At 37.1% G+C, this 22,125-nt stretch overlaps 1 protein-coding gene across 2 annotated transcripts in view; it reads right to left on the reverse strand.

Moving 5' to 3' along the window:
- Positions 1–6,690: 6,690 nt before the first annotated feature.
- YWHAZ (tyrosine 3-monooxygenase/tryptophan 5-monooxygenase activation protein zeta) overlaps positions 6,691–22,125 on the reverse strand; it is a 30,975-nt gene continuing 15,540 nt past the window's right edge. For both annotated transcript variants that reach the window (XM_059394935.1, XM_059394936.1), the window contains exons 3-6: positions 11,735–11,858; positions 10,912–11,075; positions 10,738–10,833; positions 6,691–7,537 (exon numbers count right to left, since the gene is read on the reverse strand). In XM_059394935.1, the coding sequence (XP_059250918.1) occupies positions 7,478–7,537; positions 10,738–10,833; positions 10,912–11,075; positions 11,735–11,858 (444 nt within the window). In that variant the 3' untranslated portion in view covers positions 6,691–7,477. The remainder of the gene's footprint in view (positions 7,538–10,737; positions 10,834–10,911; positions 11,076–11,734; positions 11,859–22,125) is intronic.

The following is a 22,125-nucleotide window of genomic DNA, read 5'->3' on the forward strand; positions in this document are numbered from 1 at the left end:
GGGTTTCAATTCTAAATTGGATTATCTGCCAGATTATTTAATTCCCTAGTGTCACCTTGTTTTTGTTTTTGTTTTTCAGTGTCTTATTTTTTTCATTTTGGCTTTCATTCTTTCTTTCAGGCTCTTCATCCTATCAGACGTCTCTGTGTTACGATTTCTCTCAGGAGGCTCTTTCACTCGAGTTCCCAGTGTGTTACTCTTTCAGTTTATCACCTGTGGACCGGCTGCGGTCACTTTCCACTGGGAGCTGAGATTGTTGACAAGTGAGCAGAGCTTCCTGTGACAACCTCTCCTCTCCGTGGTCCAGGCCTGGGTGCCTGTGGTCAGCCTCCTTCTCCACTGCCTCACCTTCTTCAGTGGCTGACGGCATGGCTCCGCCCACAGTTGCATCTGTGGGGGCTGGAAAGGTCTAACTCGACTGGAAGGGAACTGGGCCATTGTTCTCTCTGCCATCCCTGGACAGATGTTAAAACCAACTTTCTTAGTTACTCCCTGATCCTTAGAGGCCAGTCACCAATTCTCTCTCTGCCAGCTGCTGCTTGACTGCCCCGTAGACTCCAGTGTCCAGGCAGCCCTTTGAAGCCAAGTTTCTGGTCTTGCCCCTTGCCGGCTAGAAACATGTCTACATTCTTTGCCTCCACAAACCTGGAGAGGGCAGGCCATTTCTAATGGAGTTAATTCTCCCTGCTCTGCGGTCAGCAAAGTAAGCTAGACAACGGCTTTTGACTGGAGAATGTCCAATGAGCCTAACTAATGTCACTCTGGGCCACATAGGTTAGATTCTGGAATAGTCTGTGAAGTGTCCGCATTGGAACGCTGTCCCCTCCTTCACTGAGCAGTCAGGTGATGGTGCAGAGGAACTCCAAAGCCCAGCACTCCAAAGCTTTCTCCAAATTCTTCCACTTCTAAATTTTTGGGCTCAACTTTGACTCCTTATAAAGTTCTCTAAGAGTGGACTAAGGTCTATAAAAATGACTTTCTGAGCAGCTCCCTTGCAAATCCTGGGAAAGGAAAAAAAAAACCCAACAACCATATTTATATTTTATCTAGTACTATTTAAGGATTATGAATAGATTCTGTACTTTCAACTCTCATCATCAGTAGACTTCTCCTACAGAAACCAGTTAAACTCTTGAAGAATCACAGAGGAATGGGAGAAAAAATAGTGAGAATCTTGACTTGGTCATTCAGGAGGTGGGATAGTTATCTCAGCGATTCAGGACTGAATGCAGTGCATTTCTTCTAAAGGTTTTCCTCCAAAGGTTGAGAAGCACGGAATCTTCAGTCTGAATTCCCTGACGTGTTTTGGCTGCTGAACATAAAATTCTTTAGGCCCTACAAAGATAGGCTACGTGCTACCCGAAGTTCTCACAGACTCCCTGCTCCTTCACTTTGGAGACCTGTACTTTTTTCACTTCAGTGTTTCCTGATAAAGCCTTCCTGGCTGTCCTCCTCTGACCAAATCTCCAAGTCTTGCTCCCTGCTTCTCCAGAGTCAAATGGAAGGGACAGTAGGACAATTTTAGGGTGTAATGAATAGGACAGCAATTAACCATCTTGTGTGTTTTACCAAACTTGGTGACTGCTTTTCATATTTTCTCTCCTGATCTTATTACCATCAAGCAAGCCTTTGACTACTGAATTTATTGGCCCACTGTACTGTTCCCCTTTAGTTCCTTTCCTTTGTGATCTCTAGTGCCCAGAGCTGGATTAAACATAATCCTTGTATTATCCCTGTGCTTGAAAGGATTGCTTTCTAACAAGTATTTGTGAACTCACCATCCCATTCCCACAATGGTCACATTACCTAAAAACTACATTTACTGATGTCATCCTGCCCTAGCTTGTCTTCCTGCTTCTCCATAGGTAAACTCTGTCCTAAATTTTCTCAGAAATATCCATGGGAAAGAGGTTTTATCATGTATATGTATGCTTAAGCTTCTTGTTCATTTTTTAACCTAATAAGGATATCATACTGTATTTTCACTAAATATTGATTCATTTTCACTAATGAAGATTATGTCATTGGGTAAAATAACTATCTGTTCTTTCAGTGGACATTTGGATTGTTTCATTTTTTGCTTATTTAAATAGAACAGCTGTAAATTTCCTGGTGTACCATGGCAAGTGTTCCAGGAAATACATCCAGGAGAGAATTGCTCAACTATAGGGATGTGAATGTCAACTTTATGAGATAATGCCAAATTATTTTCCAAAGGGATGTAGTAATTAAACTCCCATCAGTACTGGGAGGTCTCAAACCACATCTCCCAACATTTGGGTAAGACCAGACTTTCAAACAGTATTATGTGGGGGTAAAATGGTGGTATCTAACTGTGGTCCTGGCTTGCATTTCCCTGGTTAAACCCCTCTTCATGTATCTACTGGCCATATATTTCCTCCTCCCCAAAAATGCCTGTTCAAAACCTTTGCCCACTTTCCTATTTGTTTACGTATGTATACCAATTTTTAAAGTTATGTACTTTTCTACTCCCAGTTATCTAAAAATTTTTTATGTAGTTGAATTTATATTGAGGTTTATATATGGAGTCTGAGTTTACATATAATTTTCCTAGTTAGGCTATGCTCATTTTGAGAGATGTTTTCTCACATCTTACATCACATAGGAGAGATCCGATCACCTACATCTTCTGAACATCTTAAGTTTTAACTCATTCTTCTGGATTTGATTTTTGTGCACGGCACGATTTATAAGTGCAAATAGCATTTTCTTAAAGCACAAAAAAACACTGGTTACTTTCTTCTCTTGACACAGTTGAAGTTATATGGTACCTGCTTCCAAACTGCATCAGTTATTAACATGAAGAACCTGTTAGGACAGGTAAACTTTATCCTTCATTTCCTTGCTTTGGGAATCATCGGCTGAGCAGAACCACGAACTTGTCTTGCAGACCAATAGTTGTTTTAGAAATAGCCTTTTTTGACTCAAAATGTAATGTCACACTACGTTTTGCCAAATATTGTTTTCCACCCCCCCCATAGATTTTGGCAGCAAGGACACTCAATATTACAGCACAGGGGAGCCTATTTCTTCTTTCTACAGAGTCCCTCACTTGTGAGTGCATGGAAGTTGTCAAGTTCTCTTAACTTGATGCCTTTGCACATGCTAGAACCTCTGTCTGGATCTCATTCAGCCTTGACTCAAAACATAAATCGAAGAAGCCCTTCTTGAACATTCAGAAAAGCGGCTGACCCAAACCAGCATTCATTAACAAAAAGTCAAGCACCTACTTAAAATACTGATGGGTTCTAAGGTCTGGAAATCCATACTTAAGTCTTTTAAGAACATTTGACAGGTTAAGCTTGGGCTTTCAGAAATTTCATAGAATGAGCTCGAATATGGAAAAAAGGTATTATCTGGAAATTCATACGTAAGTCTATTAAGAACATTTGACAGGTTAAGCTTGGGCTTTCAGAAATTTCATAGAATGAGCTCAAATACAGAAAAAAGGTATTATTAAGTGAATCTCTGGCATTACCTAGGGTTGGTAATAGCTGTGCCTAAATACATCCACTTTCAATTTGGTTTCTATATCCAAAAGACACATATGCTTGCTTGTCCAGGATGACATCCTCATAAACTGAGTAATTATGGTAATGATACAGAGCAGGTGCAGATGTCTTCCAGAAAGTTAGCTTATCAAGTCTTGCTATTTCAGTGACTTTCAAGTTCTGAAACACTTGGGGGTTGACAATCATATATAAAGATGACTTAAAAGAATCCAGGTTGAGTAGCATGATTATAATTTGATGTACTCAGCAACATTTTTATTTTTCAAGTTTTTGAAGTCGATCTATTGTGGTGAGATCTTGAATACCATTTTGTCAAGAGTACCCTTTTCCTAGAGGCCTGTTGTAAAGTTTCTTAAAAGTACCTACGCAGACCCAGCAGTATCTTTGTTTTTAGGCCTTTAGAATAAAAGGAAAGTTACAATTAACCAGTAAGACTGTGACTGCTGTTAAGCCACACTACAGAGAATGGAAGAGCAGTTTATTGACATTAATATCACATTCAGAAAAAGATCCAAGTCCTGCCATCTTCCAAGTGCCGTTTCAGTGACCACCTTAAAACTATAGATGTTTGAATTCCACTGCTTATTTTCCCATATACAAGAGAATAAAGCCATTTGTGGTTCCTTGATCTTTCTCTGCAGGAATGGGTAAGACTCTGAGCACACAGCACCAGTTAGGAAGTTCCTAACACACTGTAGGCTCTCATGCAGTGATGATGTACTTGCATCCAAATATAAGTGCCATTCTCCCCTAATGTAGACCTGAAACTGTTTCAATGATACCGCCACTGCTGGGAAGTCTACAAAATTCTTGGATTTGTACCCATGGCTTTTCACTGTTGGTCAGAGTTCCTCAATTACCCAATCAAGGTTTCACTCTCAAACTGAGGTCTAACCACAAATAAGCCATTACTAGTTCCAAATATGTTTTGGGCCATGGCAGGATTACTGACCATTTTGTAGGGAAGACAGGAAGAAAAAAAATTTTTAAGTTAAAACTACTTGACATTCTTTTTAATTCTCTTATACTCCCCCATCCCCCCACCCATATCTATGATCTTTATGGTGTGAAGTAGTAGCAAAACAATTAAATGGAAAAGCTAGGACCGTAAGTCAGAGCTGCAGCCAAGTCCATACTTTCAACTGACCTCAATGGTGGCTCCTCTCTCAAAGGACAACTGTGAGGCGGACATCTTTTTTTTTTTTTTTAAACAATCCCGGTACTCCACACACAGAAAATACATTATATTCTCCAAATTCCTGGAAATATCGTTATATTGACAAAAACAGACATGAAGCCTGGATTTGGGACAATTAAAGAAATGTTATAAAAATTTATTATTCAAATCCCAAGGCAAGAATCTTCCTTCAGTCTATTGGGCACTAGTACGTAGAAACATTAACAGCTAATATTAATGAAGTATTATCACAATTTATTTCAGAATCAAACTAGAAGACTAATGCACATAAATAGGCAATATGACAAGCTTTAGATTTTATTTATAATTTATACTTGAATGAGATCCATCTCCTCAAGTTTAGCTTAATGCGCCTTAGCTATAAATGATTACTTCATGTCCTTGGCCTGGGGGTCAGGAGAAATGAGTAAAAAAAGAGCCAAGAAGAGGATTATTTTGCCCTAATGCATTAAGAGATTTTTTTCTCCTTAAAAGAAAGACCCCAAGGTCTCCATTGCACTTTTATTTGAATGTAGTATCTGGGGGACAACTGTGCCAAAGGCCTGATATTTCCCAATTTAATCTGAGGTCATAATAAAACAAGCAACAAAACAGTTATTTGGGATTTCCGTTTCTCACCCTTATCATCAAGACTCACTGCCTCCCATCATCAATATTTATTGAGCATTTACAGTGTACTAGGCACAATAGAACATACAGAAAACAATGTCCCTGCTCTTGAGGAGCTTACATTCTAAAAGAAAAAAAAAATACACCTCTTTTAAAATGGTATTTTTGTTTGGTGTTTTCTGCAAGGTACTGAGGAAATAGTTTGGGGGTGAGCTTTGGGTGTAACTTAGCCCCATCATTATTTAAAGAGAGGAAGAGGAAGGATTTTAAAGGCAGACAATGACAGACCATTCAGGTAGGTAGGGTTTACAAGGAGATAAACACAATCTCATCAACTAAGGAGAGATTTGCTGCAGTAAATAGGATGAGGGAAATAGTTTGTGGGATGCAAGCAAAGGAAGCAAGGTATCCTTAGACATTGAGTGGAGCCAGAAAGATCATGCGGCCTTTTTTCCAAGTACACACGGCCACCAAGTAGGAATGGTTGGTGACAAGACAGAAGGCTAAAAAAGGTAATCCTGTGCACCTGACAAATAGAATAAAGGATCAAAATTGAAGGCAGGCTATAACAATATCAAGAAATTCTTAAAAACAAAAGTGATTTGGAAGCACAAAACTTAGTTAATGCTACCCAATATCATGATGGGTCAAGAACACTGTGGCTTCCTAAGTTAGAAAATGCCATATACCAAAACTTTAAATGGAACATACTACTTTTTTCCAATCAATCCTGTCTCTGAAAAAAACAAACAAACAAAAAAAGACAAAAACAAAACTATTTTTTTTTTTTTTTTAAGAGGAGAGGAAGAATAAGGGACATGGTTGGGAACAGTAGTAGTTATATTAGTAGTATTTTGTTACGATAAACTTTGTATTTAAACTTGGTAAAAGCCCATTAGCTGCCAAGAGGGAATAAGGAATAAATTTCCAAAAATGTACAATTTCCTTTAGAGAAGTTTCAGAACCAAAAGACTAATTTACATGAAAAGCTGTAGAGAAAGTAGTTGAAAAGTCCATTCATAAAACTTTTATTCCACTTACATGAACTTAATACACGTGTTCTTAACAATTATGCTTGGATTGTTCATGAAAATTTCATAAGACATTAAACAAAGCTAGCCATCATCTGAAGTTATTTCCCTGTTAACTATTTTTTACAGCACATGCATGTTATTAGGCAAGTATCAAAAAAAAAAAAAAAAATCACAAAAGCAAAACCAAAAAATACCCCAAAACAAAAAACCCCAAAACAAAAACAAAAATAAAAAAAACCACCCAAACAAAAAAAACCCCAAAACAAAACAAAAAACCTAAAAAAAAAAAAAAAAGAAAAGAAAAGAAAAAGAAAAGTTAAATACATGGGATTTTTATTTTGCTGCTGTGCTTGATACACATAAAGTAATGGATATCAAGCAATTCATTTTTACTGCATCTTTACTTGTACATTTGTTCTTAGGTTGCCTAAAACATTTAAATACAAATAAAAGGAGTGTAGCAAAAATAATGAAAGCAAACAGCAGGTAACTTTACAAATAATGGAATGTGAACCGTTTCTGCCCTTATCCAGAGTAAATTGGGTCACAACTAAAGGAACACTTCTGCAACTGTAATCAAAGGTGTGCACACTGAGAGTTGAGTATTCCACAGATTCTCATGGTTCCATACACGGTATCTACAGAATACCCATTTCTACTACAGCCTCGTAAGTGCTCCAAACCTTAAAGTACCCACAAAAACTACACCTGTATCTGGAACCAAGTATCCCTTTTATTCCCTACCAGGACAAACCAATATGTAGGCAGTTTTCTTTGCTTAGACATGGAAGCAGTTTTAACACTGGCCCTTGTGAAGCCACAATGTACCAAAAGTACTATGCCAAACATTTATAACTAGTATAAAAATTCCACATCCCCATATTGGCCACCTCAAGATGAAAACAGATAATTCCCTAAATGTTAACTGGCTCTACTCCCCTAATATTCAACATAAAAACCACATGGGAAATATAGAAATTCAAATAGAAGTAACATAAACCTGTCATAAATCGTAAACAAAAAACTATTTGTGGGACAGCATGGATGACAAATGGTCTACTGTGTAAATTTAGAATGAGGCAGACAAAAAGTTGGAAGGCCGGTTAATTTTCCCCTCCTTCTCCTGCTTCAGCTTCGTCTCCTTGGGTGTCCGATGTCCACAACTGGTAAAAGAAGGAAAGATTTTTCAGCATGTTTCAGTTTGAAAAAAATCTTAATTTGTCATGGTACCAGAATGTAAACACAGCTTTTGCTGAAAGCTTTCTTTAAAAGATCACTGCAATGAAGACAGCTTCAAGATACAGAACACCCTCATTTTCTCCCTAACCTTTGTGTGGTAAACACTGTTAAGTACAAAACAAGTTGTTTTCAACCAAGTCGGATACAAGAAACTTGGTTACCATAGAAAAGAAAGCAAAATAAAAAATACCAAAGTGCTCCACAATACTTAGTATTAATAAGCTATGGGAATATCAAACTGCTCTGAATAGCCCCAACACGAGAGATCAATGTATAAGTTTAGTGTATCCAAACTAGAATCTTCTTAATTCAACCCAAGTTCAAGCTCAAGATGACTACTTTCCTTTCATAAAACATTAAGATTCCTACTCCAAAGACAATCTCACATTCCATGAAATTTGGGAGTGAGGATATCAATCCTGAATTAAATTACAAATTTAGCTTTTCTAATGTTTTTAGCTTAGGAAAACATACCTTTGTGAAACTGGACAGATGAACAGAAAACAGTATGGTCAGAACCCCATCTTATAAGAGGTAAAAACTGAATTGTCCAACAGTGGTAAGACTACAGATTCTATTAATTTTTTTCACTAAAGTTAATTTATTGGCAGTAAAAAAAAACAAAAAAAAACCCTCAAAATTATTTCAGTTTCTTCAAAAATTAGTATTTTTTACAAGTCTTTTAACACAGTCCATTAATGACTTTCAGATGTAATTCTAATGAAAAATGAAGGGGAAAAAAAGCCGCAGTAATATTTTTCTAACTCCCAAATCACCCATTAGCTTTATTTATTAACCAAAGAGATCTCTGCCCTGGAAGCGAGACTTCATCCAAGGTCATACATTTAAGCTAAATGACCTTTGCAAGTCTGTGTTCCTGTTAAACAGGGGTTTTGTAAAATGAAACTTTTTAACATCTCTTCCCAGTTTTAACCTTCAAGGATTCTTGAATTTTCCATAAATACCTGAAAATACTTGACACATTTTTCTACTAGAGTTGTATGTTGGCAGTATTAGTCAACCAGATTCAATCTCAAATACTAGGTAGTTATGGCAAAATTTCTTAACAGATAAATGATCCAGGGCACCTGAGTGGCTCAGTGGGTTAAGCCGCTGCCTTCGGCTCAGGTCATGGTCTCAGGGTCCTGGGATTGAACCCTGCATCGGGCTCTCTGCTCAACAGGGAGCCTGCTTCTCCTTCTCTTTCTCCCTGCCTCTCTGCCTACTTGTGATATCTGTCTGTCAAATAAATAAATAAAATCTTTAAGTAAAAACCAAACAGATAAATGATCCAATCCACCTATAATAACAGGTGATATTACCAAGGCTTAGAGAAGACACACAGTAACTAGTGATAGAATCAGAATGCAATCTTGGTTTTCTTTTCACTCAGCTGTTGCAAGTATGCTTTTTCATGCTATACTAACCAAAATCAGCTGTAAGTATTTATTTCAGGTCAGGCCCTCTCAGAAAATGATGACAGTGTTAATAATTTCTACCTTTTAGGAATGACAACTATCTCATCACTTCAAACCAGAAAATATGAAAATTCATTATATTAAAAACAGCTAACAAAGTGAAGTGCTTCTTTCATTCGACATAAAAATTCATTCTTTAAGAAACTACAGGTTACTCTCTTGACTAAAATAAAAATCCCCCAAGGTTTTAAGTAGCCTCCAGTTACACATCCTAAAATAATTTAAGGTGTTTAATAATAACCAAGTACACAATGTGGTTCAAAAAACTCTGATGGTAACTCAACACTAGAATACAGACCTGGTTCAGAAAATTGGCAGTGAGTTAGAATAAAGCTGGAAGCAAAATGTATAAAATGATTTATAGTTCTCAAGCTCTACAATGCAAGTCTTCACTCCTAGCTCATTACCTGGCATAGCAGGCACTTGATAATTTTTACACCTAAGGCTCAAAACTTCAATTATTTATCTGAAGGAGAATGGGAAAAGCTATGGGACTAAAGAGATACAAGGTGTAGACTTTATTTGGATCTCAATTCATATAAAAAAACTTAAAAAATTTTTTTTTAAGATTTTATTTTTTTGACAAAGAGAGATCACAAGTAGGCAGAAAGGCAGGCAGAGACAGAGGGGGAAGCAGGCTCCCGGATGAGTAGAGCCTGATGCAGGGCTCAATCCCAGGACTCTGGGATCATGACCTGAGCCGAAGGCAGAAGCTTTAACCCACTGAGCCAACCAGGCACCCCCCCCAAAAAAAAAAGAAAAAACCCTTTAAAAAAAAGTAGACAATTAAAAAAAACTGGGGTTTGAGTACTATTTAGATGTACATTATTAAGAATTACTGCCAATTTTTTCTGTGTGTTAATGGCATTGTGGTTCTTTTTCTTGGTCTGGAGAATGTTAAGGATAAGCATGAGATTCCATAACAAGCCTTGTTTTTTACTAAGAGGCTAAAACTAGGCAAAACATTTCCAATTGAATTCCACAGAGTATCTGAAATCTTGTAACTGAAGTTACTGATGGGAGTACTACAGCTATCTAAATATGGAAGCAACTTTATGATCCAGAAAATCACTTTTTAAAAAAAGATTTTATTTATTTGAGACAGAAAATAAGCAAGAGACAGAGAGCATGAACTGGGAGAAATGGGAGGAGAAGCAGGCTATCCGCTGAGAAGGAACGTGACATGGACTTGACCCCAGGATCACAACCTGAATGAGCCAAAGGCATATGCTTAACTGACTGAGCCACCCACATGCCCCAAGAAAACCATTTTTGATGGAAATTAAACATGAAGAGAACTTGCACAGTTTTGATAATAAAAACTATTCTGTGACTAAAATGGAACAAATGGAAATAACCAAATTGAAATGGAAAATGAAACAGCCTATGTGATTGAAAGTCCAAAACCATAGCTTACGAAATTATTTTGAGAACTAAAACTCTAACAATAGATATGCAACTAATTAAAGAACACATTTTTGGTCCCTGATCTAGTATTTAAATTTCTATAAGGCGGTTTTCCTTCATAGTTTTAATAGCAAATACAATTTCATATTCAACAGAGTCCAGAAATATTCTTAGTAATAATCTATAAAAGAACGTAATTTCAACCACACTGGCCATTCATGATGCTGTTATGTACTTACTGTCAAGTTGTCTCTCAGTAATTGCATTATTAGCGTGCTGTCTTTGTATGACTCTTCACTTAATGTATCAAGTTCAGCAATGGCTTCATCAAAAGCCTATGATACAAAAAAGGACATGTCAGTGCTCAAATAATAAGGATTACTAAATTTCCAGAAAACAGGTAAAATACGTACTGTCTTTGCAAGAGAGCAAGCTTTCTCCGGGGAGTTCAGAATTTCGTAATAGAACACAGAGAAGTTAAGGGCCAGACCCAATCTGATAGGATGTGTTGGTTGCATTTCCTTTTTGCTGATTTCAAAAGCTTCTTGGTATGCTTGTTGTGACTGATCTACAATCCCTGGAAAATAAAATGTGCCAAAACGTATTCACAATCTGCACTTCCTCTTCACTCCTCAAGCCAGACCTTTAATATCCAATGTATGCTCTGAAATATTAAGCTGTAGCAACCTTGACTGAATGAGGATCTCAAAGATAAAAAATCTCAAAGAACACCACACTAACCATTAGTCAATGTCAATACAAAAACAACTCCTGTGATCATCTCAGAATTATTATATTTTTAATAACTAGTTCACACTGCTCTACAGTTATGCTGTGATCATGATCTTTTAAAATTGTGAGGAAACATTACTATGCACAAAATTGGTTTTTCAGCAAGCAAGCATTTTAGAATACCAGTATTAGGCAGTAGATACACATTCGCAGGACTTTAAAAAAAGTTAATTACTGGAGCATGTGGGTGACTTTAGCTCAGGTCATGATCTCAGAGTTGTAAGATCAAGGCCAACATGGAGCCTGCTTAGGATTCTCTCTCCCTCGCCTTCTGCCCCTACCTCTCTAAAAAAGAGAAAAGTTAATTACTGCTCTTCTTAGAACTAGTGTTCTAAGCAATTAAACAAACAAAAAAACCCCTACAACTGTTTACATTTCAGAGAGACTACTTCCATACTATGTTATTTTATAGAAGTTCAACAAACATGTTGAAAAACAGTTTACCTTTCTTGTCATCACCAGCAGCAACCTCTGCCAAGTAACGGTAGTAGTCTCCTTTCATTTTCAAATAGAAGACTTTGCTCTCTGCTTGTGAAGCATTGGGGATCAAAAACTTTTCCAAAAGAGACTTTGGAAGAAAAGAAACAGTCACAGTAAGAAGAAAATACTTACAAGACTGAATAAAAAAAAAAATAATAAAAATCCTCATTTCTTAACAGCATATTATAATACAGCCTAAGTATTCTAATACCCAATATAAAATTCGAATACCCAATTATTGCCAGTACTACAATAGTTGGCTGCAGTAGACTCATGAATTTGTGGTTTAAAAGCAGAATGCTTTGGATAGCAATACTTAAAAAGTGAAGTTAAGGTTGAGTTCATTACTTAAGGACACATTTTTAGTATGTGACTACCCTGCACAGTGCTATCTATCTACATCCTGTTAACGACCATATGCTTCAGTGAATGTGAAACAGTGACAGCTCCTAACAAGCTTTTTCTAACAAGATGACAAACTTTCCATTTTCAAGGTAGTCATTAGGATGGAAAGCACACAAGAGATTAAACTTCTCGGACTCTGGAGGATTATGCCTCAAGCAAAAACCAATAATGTAAGAGATACTACCAGAGTCCCAAACTGAGAAAGCAGAATAAAATTAACTTTATTTAGAAGAACACAATTCAAGCAAAGCCACAAGAGGTAAAAAGTTGTTTGAAGTTTCACTGTTCCTAATTAAAGTAAGACGGTGGTATGGGGCACCTGAGTGACTCAGCTGGTTAAGCACTGCACTCCTGGTTTTGGCTTAGGTCCTGATCTCAGGATGGTGAGATTCAGCCTTGCACCAGGCTCCCACTTAGCAGGGGGCCTGCTGGAGATTCTCTCCCTCACCTTAACCCTGCTCGCTCTCTCCCTCTCTCTCAAATAAATAAATCTGGCGGGGGGGTGGGGGGGTGGGGGGAGGGTGGGGGAGACAGTGGTAGATAGGTTTATGAGAATTACAGATCTGAAAAGTGAACCTTTAATTTCCTTAAAGTGATTTTTAGCTAATAAAATGCACATTTACAGATCACACCAGCTAAAGTTTCATCCTGTATAATTTTGTTTGAAACTATTAACAATCTAAACTAATTTAAATCCTAACAAGCTAGTTAGTGATAATTACATTCTACAATTGGTTTAAAGCAAAAAAATCAGATCATTGTATTAAGGGGAGAAGGTACTATAAACTAGTGGGGTTTTTTTTAAGAGGGAAAAAGAATTCCAGTAGTACAATTAGGCAAATGTTAATAAAAATACTCAAATAACAAAATCATTCTCACCACCCCAAATTTTCCTCCTAGCTAAACACACCCCAGGAATCAAGGTGAAATCAGTTTTCAACTGGGCTTAGTCCCAAACTAGTCTATTTTTACAAGAAGAGTTTTCGAATTCTTGATTTCTATCTTTCTGGCAGTTATGCAGCAGTTTTAGTCTACTTTTATACAAAACAGTTTGAAGCTACAGATACCACATGAAATGGGTAGGGGCCAACATGGCAGTAAGGCCAAGCTGCACTGCATTACTGGAAGTGGTTCAAGGTAAGAAGTCAAAGTACTATGTTTCCTGTGGTTACTAACCAGTATCTGAAACTAGTGGCCTAAAATCAGATGAACACTTTGGTTAGGATAACAAAAACTTCATTATTACACCATACCCATACCTTCTTATTCAAAGACCTATCAGCTGCAAGTGCTTTGTCCTTTGAACACCACGCTCTTTAGGACATAAGCACCTTGAACACTGGGATCTGCCTAAAAAACAAAACACAGTGGGGCACCTGGGTGGCTCAGTCGTTAAGCACCTGCTTTTAGCTCAGGTCATGATCCCAGGGTCCTGGGATCGAGCCCCACATCGGGATCCCTGCTCAGCAGGAAGTCTGCTTCTCCCTCTCCCACTCCCCCTGCTCTTGTTCCCTCTTGCTGTCAAATAAACAATTAAGTCTTACAAAATAATAATAAAAAAGAGAACATAGTTCCGTTTAATATAATAAGTGGATTTTTCACTTAAGTATTAATTTTTCACTTAAACAAATGAGTAGGTCTTTTCAAGTTTTATATCCTAATACAAATACATTATTCATTCAACTATGGAAAATAATATAGCCTAATGGCTTTGGAGTCAGTCTAGGTTTAAATGGTGGCATTCCAGAAGACAAAGGGTAAATTCTATTTCTGACTAGCTAAGGTAAAGCTCAGACTACAAAGTCTAACTAAAGAAAAGTATAATGTGATTAACCAGAATTCACAAATAATTTCAAACAGCAAGAGAATAATACATAAATTTAAAGAAGGCTCCATATACAAGTCTCTGGCTCATTCACATATGTAAGATTATATACTAAAATATCTTCAAATAAAACACTAACAATAACTAAGCCCAACCATGAAAGTTATTTTTCACCTATGCATTTCTATTTCATATTTTTCTACTTCAATGTATTTTTCACATTCACTTAATTCTCTAAATACTTAAATGCCTATGCTAGACACTGAGAATATAATGGTGAATAAGATTATCTCTAACTTTGTCCATAAGTGGTCTAGCAAGGAAGAAAAATGAAACTGAGAATAACATTGCCTACTCACGTCCTTCACTTTTCAATGACTAACCCATTTTATGTCAAGAGGAAGACCACAAACAGGTGCAGTCAAGAGTCAATCACTTAAGATGTAAAACTTTAAAGTACATCAACTTGTAGAAGTTACTAAGGCAAGGTGACAAGAAATGTTACAACCCATCCTTGGTAACCCATCTTTTATGAGAACTAATTCTGTATCCTCAGTAACACTGTTTTACACTACAGTAACTCACAAGGAAAATTTTTTAAACAGTAGTTGAGCACCTCACCCCCCAAAGTGAACACTGCGTAAGCCCGAACACCGAAAACAAGAACAAAAGCAACTTTAAAAAATATTAACCAGAAATTACAAATAATAGGAAGGCAAGACCTTCCTTGGCAAGTAACCAAGCAGCTTACTGCCCCACCAATAGACTAAAAGGACCAAGAATTAAGTATCAACAGTGGCAAACAAATGTTTCTAGTAAATGCTGACTACAAGATGAGAAAGCAAGCTCATTAAACTGTAACACTACAAATACATGAAGTTCTTAGTATGTTAGTTATACCTCAATAAAGCTGTTTAAGTAAAAAGCTGAGAACAGGATAAATGGCATACTTTTGTCTATCATATCTTCTGATGTCATACCACTAAGAACCATTAAAACTTAAACACAAGAAGACAAACTAGATATTAAAGATTAAATAAAGGGCTAACACTTGGTTCAGCAGACTAGGAAAAAAACGGTCTCCAAAGACAGGCTTCACTAATTCCCCTGACGTCCCTGTCCACATATGCCATTCCTCCTCCTGTCAGGATACGGAATTCACTTCCTTTCTCCTGAGTTGGGGCTAACTTTCATGACTTGCTTTGACCAAGAGAATGCAGTGGAAGGGACGGAGTTCCATTTCTGAGCCTAAACCTTAAGAGGACAGGCAGCCTCCCCTTTTGCTTTTGGAACTCTAGGCCAGTATATAAAAAGTCAAACTACCCTGCTGGAGAGAAAGGCCAAGCTAGCCCCAGGAATATGACGTGTCAGGTAACACCATTAGGATATTTCAGCCCCAGCCAAATGCAGCATGAGTGACTCCAGCCAATACCACGCGTAGAGCTGCAGTTGAGGCAAACCAGAGGATCATAAAAAAGAATAAATCACTGTTTTAAGTTACTATGTTTTGAATGGTCATCCAGCAACAGACAAAAGTTTACAAAGCTATTTCAATAATAAAGATGACACTTCCAATATTTAAATTATTTAATTTGATCCTTTCATAATCCCACCCATGAGATAAACTAAAGTACCCTACAGAAGAAAGTGGGTCCCAGCTACGTTATGCAATGTGCTCAAAACCACAACTAATGTGCGAAGGTACAACTCCAACTAGGCAATTTGACCGGTACTACTATAATTACGCATTTTTTTCTGCCCCAATAGGGTGCTATGCCTACTAAAAAGGATAATGTGATTCTAAGACATTACTAATACAATTAGGAATCAATATTAAGGAAAATGTTTTAGTTCTATAATGTACTAATGAGACCAAATCTACAGTATATTGCTTCTTCAAAAAAAATGTATCAAGACAGGCATTCACAAACTGGAGAAGATCCAGGAAAGCAAGCAAGAATGGCAGAGAAGCTAGACTTTAAATGATGGTTCTAGAAAAGACTAGTTAAGTTTAGCAAGAGACAGATTTCTGCTCATTAAGAAGAGATTTGTATGAGTGGTCCAATCTTGGAATAAGCCACCTAGTCAAAATAGTTCCATCTACTCTTAGAGATTTTAAGGAAAAATAAGGTGATCACTTGGGGTATTTTACAGAGATTCGCACATCTCTATAAAATTTCATTCAACTCTAACATAAGATATGGAAGAGATAGAGTTTATTCAATTAAGTTAGTTTTAGTACTAAAGAGGTGATTAAGTATGTTAATTTGTCAAACTGACCAAAGAGAAATAAAAGCTACATTTTCCAGATTTAGAAGCCACAGAAAAGACCCAAATGTATGGAAAAGACCAAGATGGAAAGAATAAGAAGAAAATGAAAAAAGGAAGCAGCATTTACCAGAAAGCAGCAGTGACAAGGAAAAAACTGGAGGTGAACAAACTTAAAAGTCAAATGGAAGACAGGACCAATAGTAGCTATTTTCAAAACATACAGAAGCTTAAGAGAATATCCTACTAAATACATAATGCAACCTTCTAATAAGTTTCATTCCTCTATTATAGTATAATGAAAGTGATGATTGCTCTGGGCAACATAGTATTATATAAGTGATAGATGAGATATTACAACTTCCAACCATGAAAGAAAGGGTAAACGGACCACTGATGTACTTCCATTTACAAAATTCTTCATATAACACAGTACATTAACTTTCTAAGACAAATGTAATTAAAATGGAAAAGGATATTTAAGTCAAACACAAAATTAAAGAACATCTTACACTCAAACCCTAAGGCTACATAATCTGTATGAATCTTGCTATAATATAATTTGATTTAAAAATTCACAGTATTGCCTCAGTAATTTAAAAAATCTGCTTTTGATGACAACCACTGTATTTTAAAGATGCCATGGCCAACATCTGCAAAAATATCTATGATTAATTTGCAGAATTAGAGTTAATTAACACATATTCTGACCTTACACAGTAGTCAACCTAATAAGGTAAAGTGGGAGAGGAAGCAGCAAGATGCTACTAGAAGCCCATATCCAACATCTGGTTCATAATCCAATGCTAAATGTTATGTTCTTGAGAAGGCACTGAAATTTAATCTAATCAATAAATAAATTATGTGACCCTTGAGATCTTAAGAGATAAGAGTTTTCTCTTTACAGATACAATTAACTTCTTAGGTTGTAAAAACACTTAAGATATATGGGGTCAAGTAATGATCCTCCCTCAACCTGTCAATTTACCAAAGCAGAATATATAAGCAAGTTTCTAACACATGCTTTGATCAAAGGATGAGCTACATACCATCAATGCTTTGACTGTGGAATATGACTGCCCTTCCTGGGGTAGGTTCAACCTGCCTTCATTAACAAAAACTTCAACATTCAATCCTGACTGTCGTCAAATATTTCTAATTAAAGGTTTATAAACTGAAAAACCTATCTCTATTCTACTAATACATCATTATTATTGGTTCTTTAGTATGATTCCAGTCTCAAATTAAGAGGAAGAGTAAAATATCAAAACTTCAGGCAACAATTGGACTAGAAGCCACACAGATCATCAAAACTACTACCGGAATTGGTGCAAGACCCTAACCTCTGGGTATTCAAGCATTTCCTAGAACATCAGCTTGGTGTAATAAAGCATAAACTCTAAAATCAGACAGATTCTGAATGCCTCGCTCATCATTAATTTTGAGATACTGGGCAAATTTCTATCTCAGAGCTAATCTATAAAACTAAATGAAAATTTATATAAAATGATCTACATGAACTACTTCAAAAGGCTGCTATGAGGTTTAAATGACAGTGTAAACAGAAGAGCACCAATCACAGTTCCTGAGAGCAGGCACTCTATTCAGATATAACATATGAGATTTTGACATTCAAATAATCTCATTTTAACACTCTGAGTTCAATAATCTAAATTTGTGTAACTATTAAGGGGGTGAAATAACATGCAAAGAGCTTTCATTTTAAAGCAGTACTGTCATATCAAAGGAAAGGTATCAGGGTGCCTGGGTGGCTCAATGGGTTAAAGCCTCTGCCTTCAGCTCGGGTCATGGTCCTGGGGTCCTGGGATCATGCCCCGCATCAGGCTCTCTGCTCAGTGGGGAGTCTGCTTCCCTGTCTGTCTCTGCCTGCCTCTTTGCCTATTTGTGGTCTCTATCAAATAAATAAATAAAATCTTTTTTTTTTTTTTTTAAAAGGGAAGGTATCGTTTTCCTTAATTATTCTTTTTATAGCGGACTTGTAAAAAAACTATGGAGACAGCCTGCCTACTGCCTAAAGTCAAATCCCAGTTCACTGCTTACTAGCTCCATCACCTTGACAAAGTTCTGAAATCTCCCTGGGCCTCAGATTTCCCAACTGTAAAACTATTAGTAGATATAATATACAAAGATGTTGAGAGGATTACATGAGTTAATATATAGAAAGCATTTAGAAGAGAGCAAGAAGGGATACCCTTTGGAGGACAGAACAGTATAATCTGATCCAGCATTCTCCAACCATTTTCTTTCAAGTATTGTCTAAACTAATCAAGTATAAGTTATCAAAGGAAATACTTGGACTACAGATAATTAACTTTAAAATGACACCTTAACCAGCCAACCCAGAAACCCACCTTAGTTCCAGACTCCCTTCCTCTCAGGTGCTCTATTTCCTTATGTTTCAAAAATGCTAACTTATTCCTCCCAACCACAGTACTTACTACTGCTCTCTAAACTTACACTTTTGGGGTACCTGGGTAGCTCAGTCGGTTAAGCATCTGCCTTCAGCTCAAGTCACGATCCCAGGCTCCTGGGATTGAGTTCCGCATTGGGCTCCCCGCTCCTCCCTCTCCCTCTGCCTGCTGCTCCCCTTGCTTGGGCATTCTCTCTCGAAATAAATAAAATCTTTTAAAAAATTAAAAAATAAATAGATACATGTTCTGGGAAAAAAACTAAGTAATAACAACAGCCCCCTAATTTAAGGTTTAAAGACTTTTGGTTTTAGGACTGCTTTATACTCATTAAGAAAATTTGGAAAGCTGTCAAGATCATGGAAGTGAATAGGAGTTTTCCAAAATTCTTATTTATGCTTCAAAGCTTAACTTTTATCACTGGTCACAAATACCATTTGTTTTCATTAAAGTGACAAGCTCACTCCTTCATTTTCTAGATGTCTGCCAAATACTCAAAAGTATGAATAACCAGCTTGCCTGTCATTCTTTGAAGAGTTTTCTGTGGGGGGAAATAAGGGAGCAGCTAGTTAAGCTCATGATTCAAATAATCACAAAAACTTTTCCTTGGGGCACCTGGGTGGTTCGGTGGGTTGAGGCCTCTGCCTTCAACTCAGGTCATGATCCCGGGGTCCTGGGGTCAAGCCCCACATCGGGCGCTCTGCTCAGCGGGGAGCTGCTTCCCCCTCTCTCTCTGCCTGCCTCTCTGCCTACTTGTGATCTGTCTGTCAAATAAATAAATGAAATCTTACCAAAAAAATAAATAAATAAAATAACAACAACAACAACAAACCCCCCAAATTTTCCTGGAAATAACTGCTAGACTTCCTATTATGCCTCAGAATACTAAAAAGATATCTACATAAGGGCTAGTATTGATTTTATAGCTTCATAACAGTAAGTAAAGCCAGTATTTACGCCCCACCCTGGCCAAACTAGATGGGTGGTGGTGAGGGATATATAAATTATTAAGGGGCGCCTGGGTGGCTCAGTGGGTTAAGCCGCTGCCTTCGGCTCAGGTCATGATCTCGGGGTCCTGGGATCGAGTCCCGCATCGGGCTCTCTGCTCAGCAGGGAGCCTGCTTCCCTCTCTCTCTCTGTCTGCCTCTCCATCTACTTGTGATTTCTCTCTGTCAAATAAATAAATAAAATCTTTAAAAAAAAAAAATACAATATGGTGCCACTATCTTTATTAGTATTGGGACCGGCACTTTTTTCCATCAGTCCTAATGTCCACACAGTGGAGTCAATGGTGACTCAGTATTATCATGAAGATAATTGTGACCTCACAGACCCCCTCTACAAGGAGCCTACGCATCACTCTTAAGAACTAAATTTAAAGTTATCTGTGTTAAAATACCATCCACCTTTCAATATCCAGCTCTAATTCAACATTCTCCCTAAAGCTAATTCTAAAAACTATCCAGTTAAGGCCTTCATTTTCTATACCTCTAGTGTTAAGTGAAGATTTTTTTTTTTAAGGTTTTATTTAAAGATAGAGCAAGCAAGCAAATGAGCAAACAAGCACAAGCAGAGACTGGAGCAGAGGGAGAGGGACAAGAGAGACTGCACTGAGCAGAGCCCAACACGGGGCTCAATCCCACAACCCTAAGATCATGATCTCAGCTGAAATTCAGAGTTTGATGCTTAACCAAATGAGACATCTAGGTGCTCCAAGAGCTTTTAATTAAAGAAAAAAAGGAAATATCCTACTTCTGTCAATAATAGACTAGTTAAATAAATTATATGACACCCACATATAACACTATAAAACATTAAAAAAAAAAAACACGAGGTGTGTGTCAGTATGGAATGAAGCCTAAGACACACATCGAAGTGCATGTATGTGTGCAAGTCCGTGTATGCACAACTTACAGAATTATTTTCTGGGGGTGGGGGGGCTTCCTTGGTTTTGCTTGTTTCTTATTTTTAAGCAATCCCTACACCCAACATAGGGCTTGAGCTTACAACTCTAAAATCAAGAGTCCCATACTCCACTGAGTCAGCCAGGTGCCCTCAGAATACTTTGTGTATAAATACTAACTCATGAGTCTTCTTCAAGGATAGAATTGTTTGCATAGGAATGATAAATTCCCAGAAGGATAAAAATAGGACTAGGACTAAAACAGATTACCTCTGAGCAGGCAGGACAAAAATCAGAAATCTTTATTTTTTTACTTCGTATCCTATGTGCTCTGTAACACCTAAATTATTATCCAGAGTAATTATAATTTAAAATAAAAAAAATTTAATTTTATACCTTCAACTTTTCACATACGTATCTATTCTTAACCTACTTCTAGGCTCTTTAAAGACTCAAGTTTTATACATATTAAGCACTTAAATATTAAATTCCCAGGCTGAATTACATATGCATAGTAACAGCTTCACTTTGATAAAACAGAAGAAACATAGAATAATCTTGAGTAAAGGAGGAAATAAACTGAGTTTAGCAACCTGAAAACTATCAAGAGTTGATCATCTCACTAAACTTCTAGTTAAAATATGAAAGACATTTTATATGTCTATCATTGGTATAATACCAATTCTTAAGGTTAGTATTATACCTTAGATCATGATTACTCTGCAAAAAAACCCAATAAACAAAAAAAACTATATTGTCCTCTCTGAAGACTTAAGACATTGCTCAAAAATGACGTTTCTGGGGGTGACGGATGGCTCAGTGGGTTAAGCCCCTGCCTTCAGCACATGTCATGATCTTAGGGTCCTCGGAGTGAGCCCTGCACTGGGTTTTCTGCTCAGCAGGGAGCCTGCTCCCTCCAACCCCCTGATGCTCTGCCTACTTGTGATCTCTCTCTGCCAAATAAATAAAATCTTTAAAAAAAAAGAGACATGTTTCTCTTTCTTATGATTTTCTTAATAACACTGTATTTTCTCTAGTTTAAGAATACATTGTACAAAACATATAGCATACTAAACATGTGTTAAAAGACTGTTTATGTTACTGGTCAAGCTTCCAATCAACAGCAGGCTGTTAAGTTTTTGGGGAGTTACCCAATTTTTAACTGCATTGGGGGTGGTCTGCACCTCAACCCCCACATCATTCAAGGGCCAACTATATCCAGAAATAGCAGCCAAGGGGCAGGCTAGGTACATATATATCCTAATATGCTTGCAGGACCCCTGGATAAGCTCCAGGGTTCTATGTGATAACCCTGAAGGACACTAAGAGGGACAAAAATCCAGAGAGAAAGTCTTCCTGCTTTTCACTCCAACATTAATTTCAAAACCAAATTTTATTCCAGGGAAACTTCTCTAATGCACTTCCTATCCCACCGCTATTCCTTAGTTTTTCTTTAAATTCAAGTTTACTTTTTCTTTCTTTCTTTCCTAAATGACAATCAGAATTTATAGACAAAGGGTCCTTA

This window comes from Mustela nigripes, chromosome 3 (genome assembly GCF_022355385.1).
Source record: "Mustela nigripes isolate SB6536 chromosome 3, MUSNIG.SB6536, whole genome shotgun sequence".
Taxonomy (NCBI): Eukaryota; Metazoa; Chordata; class Mammalia; order Carnivora; family Mustelidae; genus Mustela; species Mustela nigripes.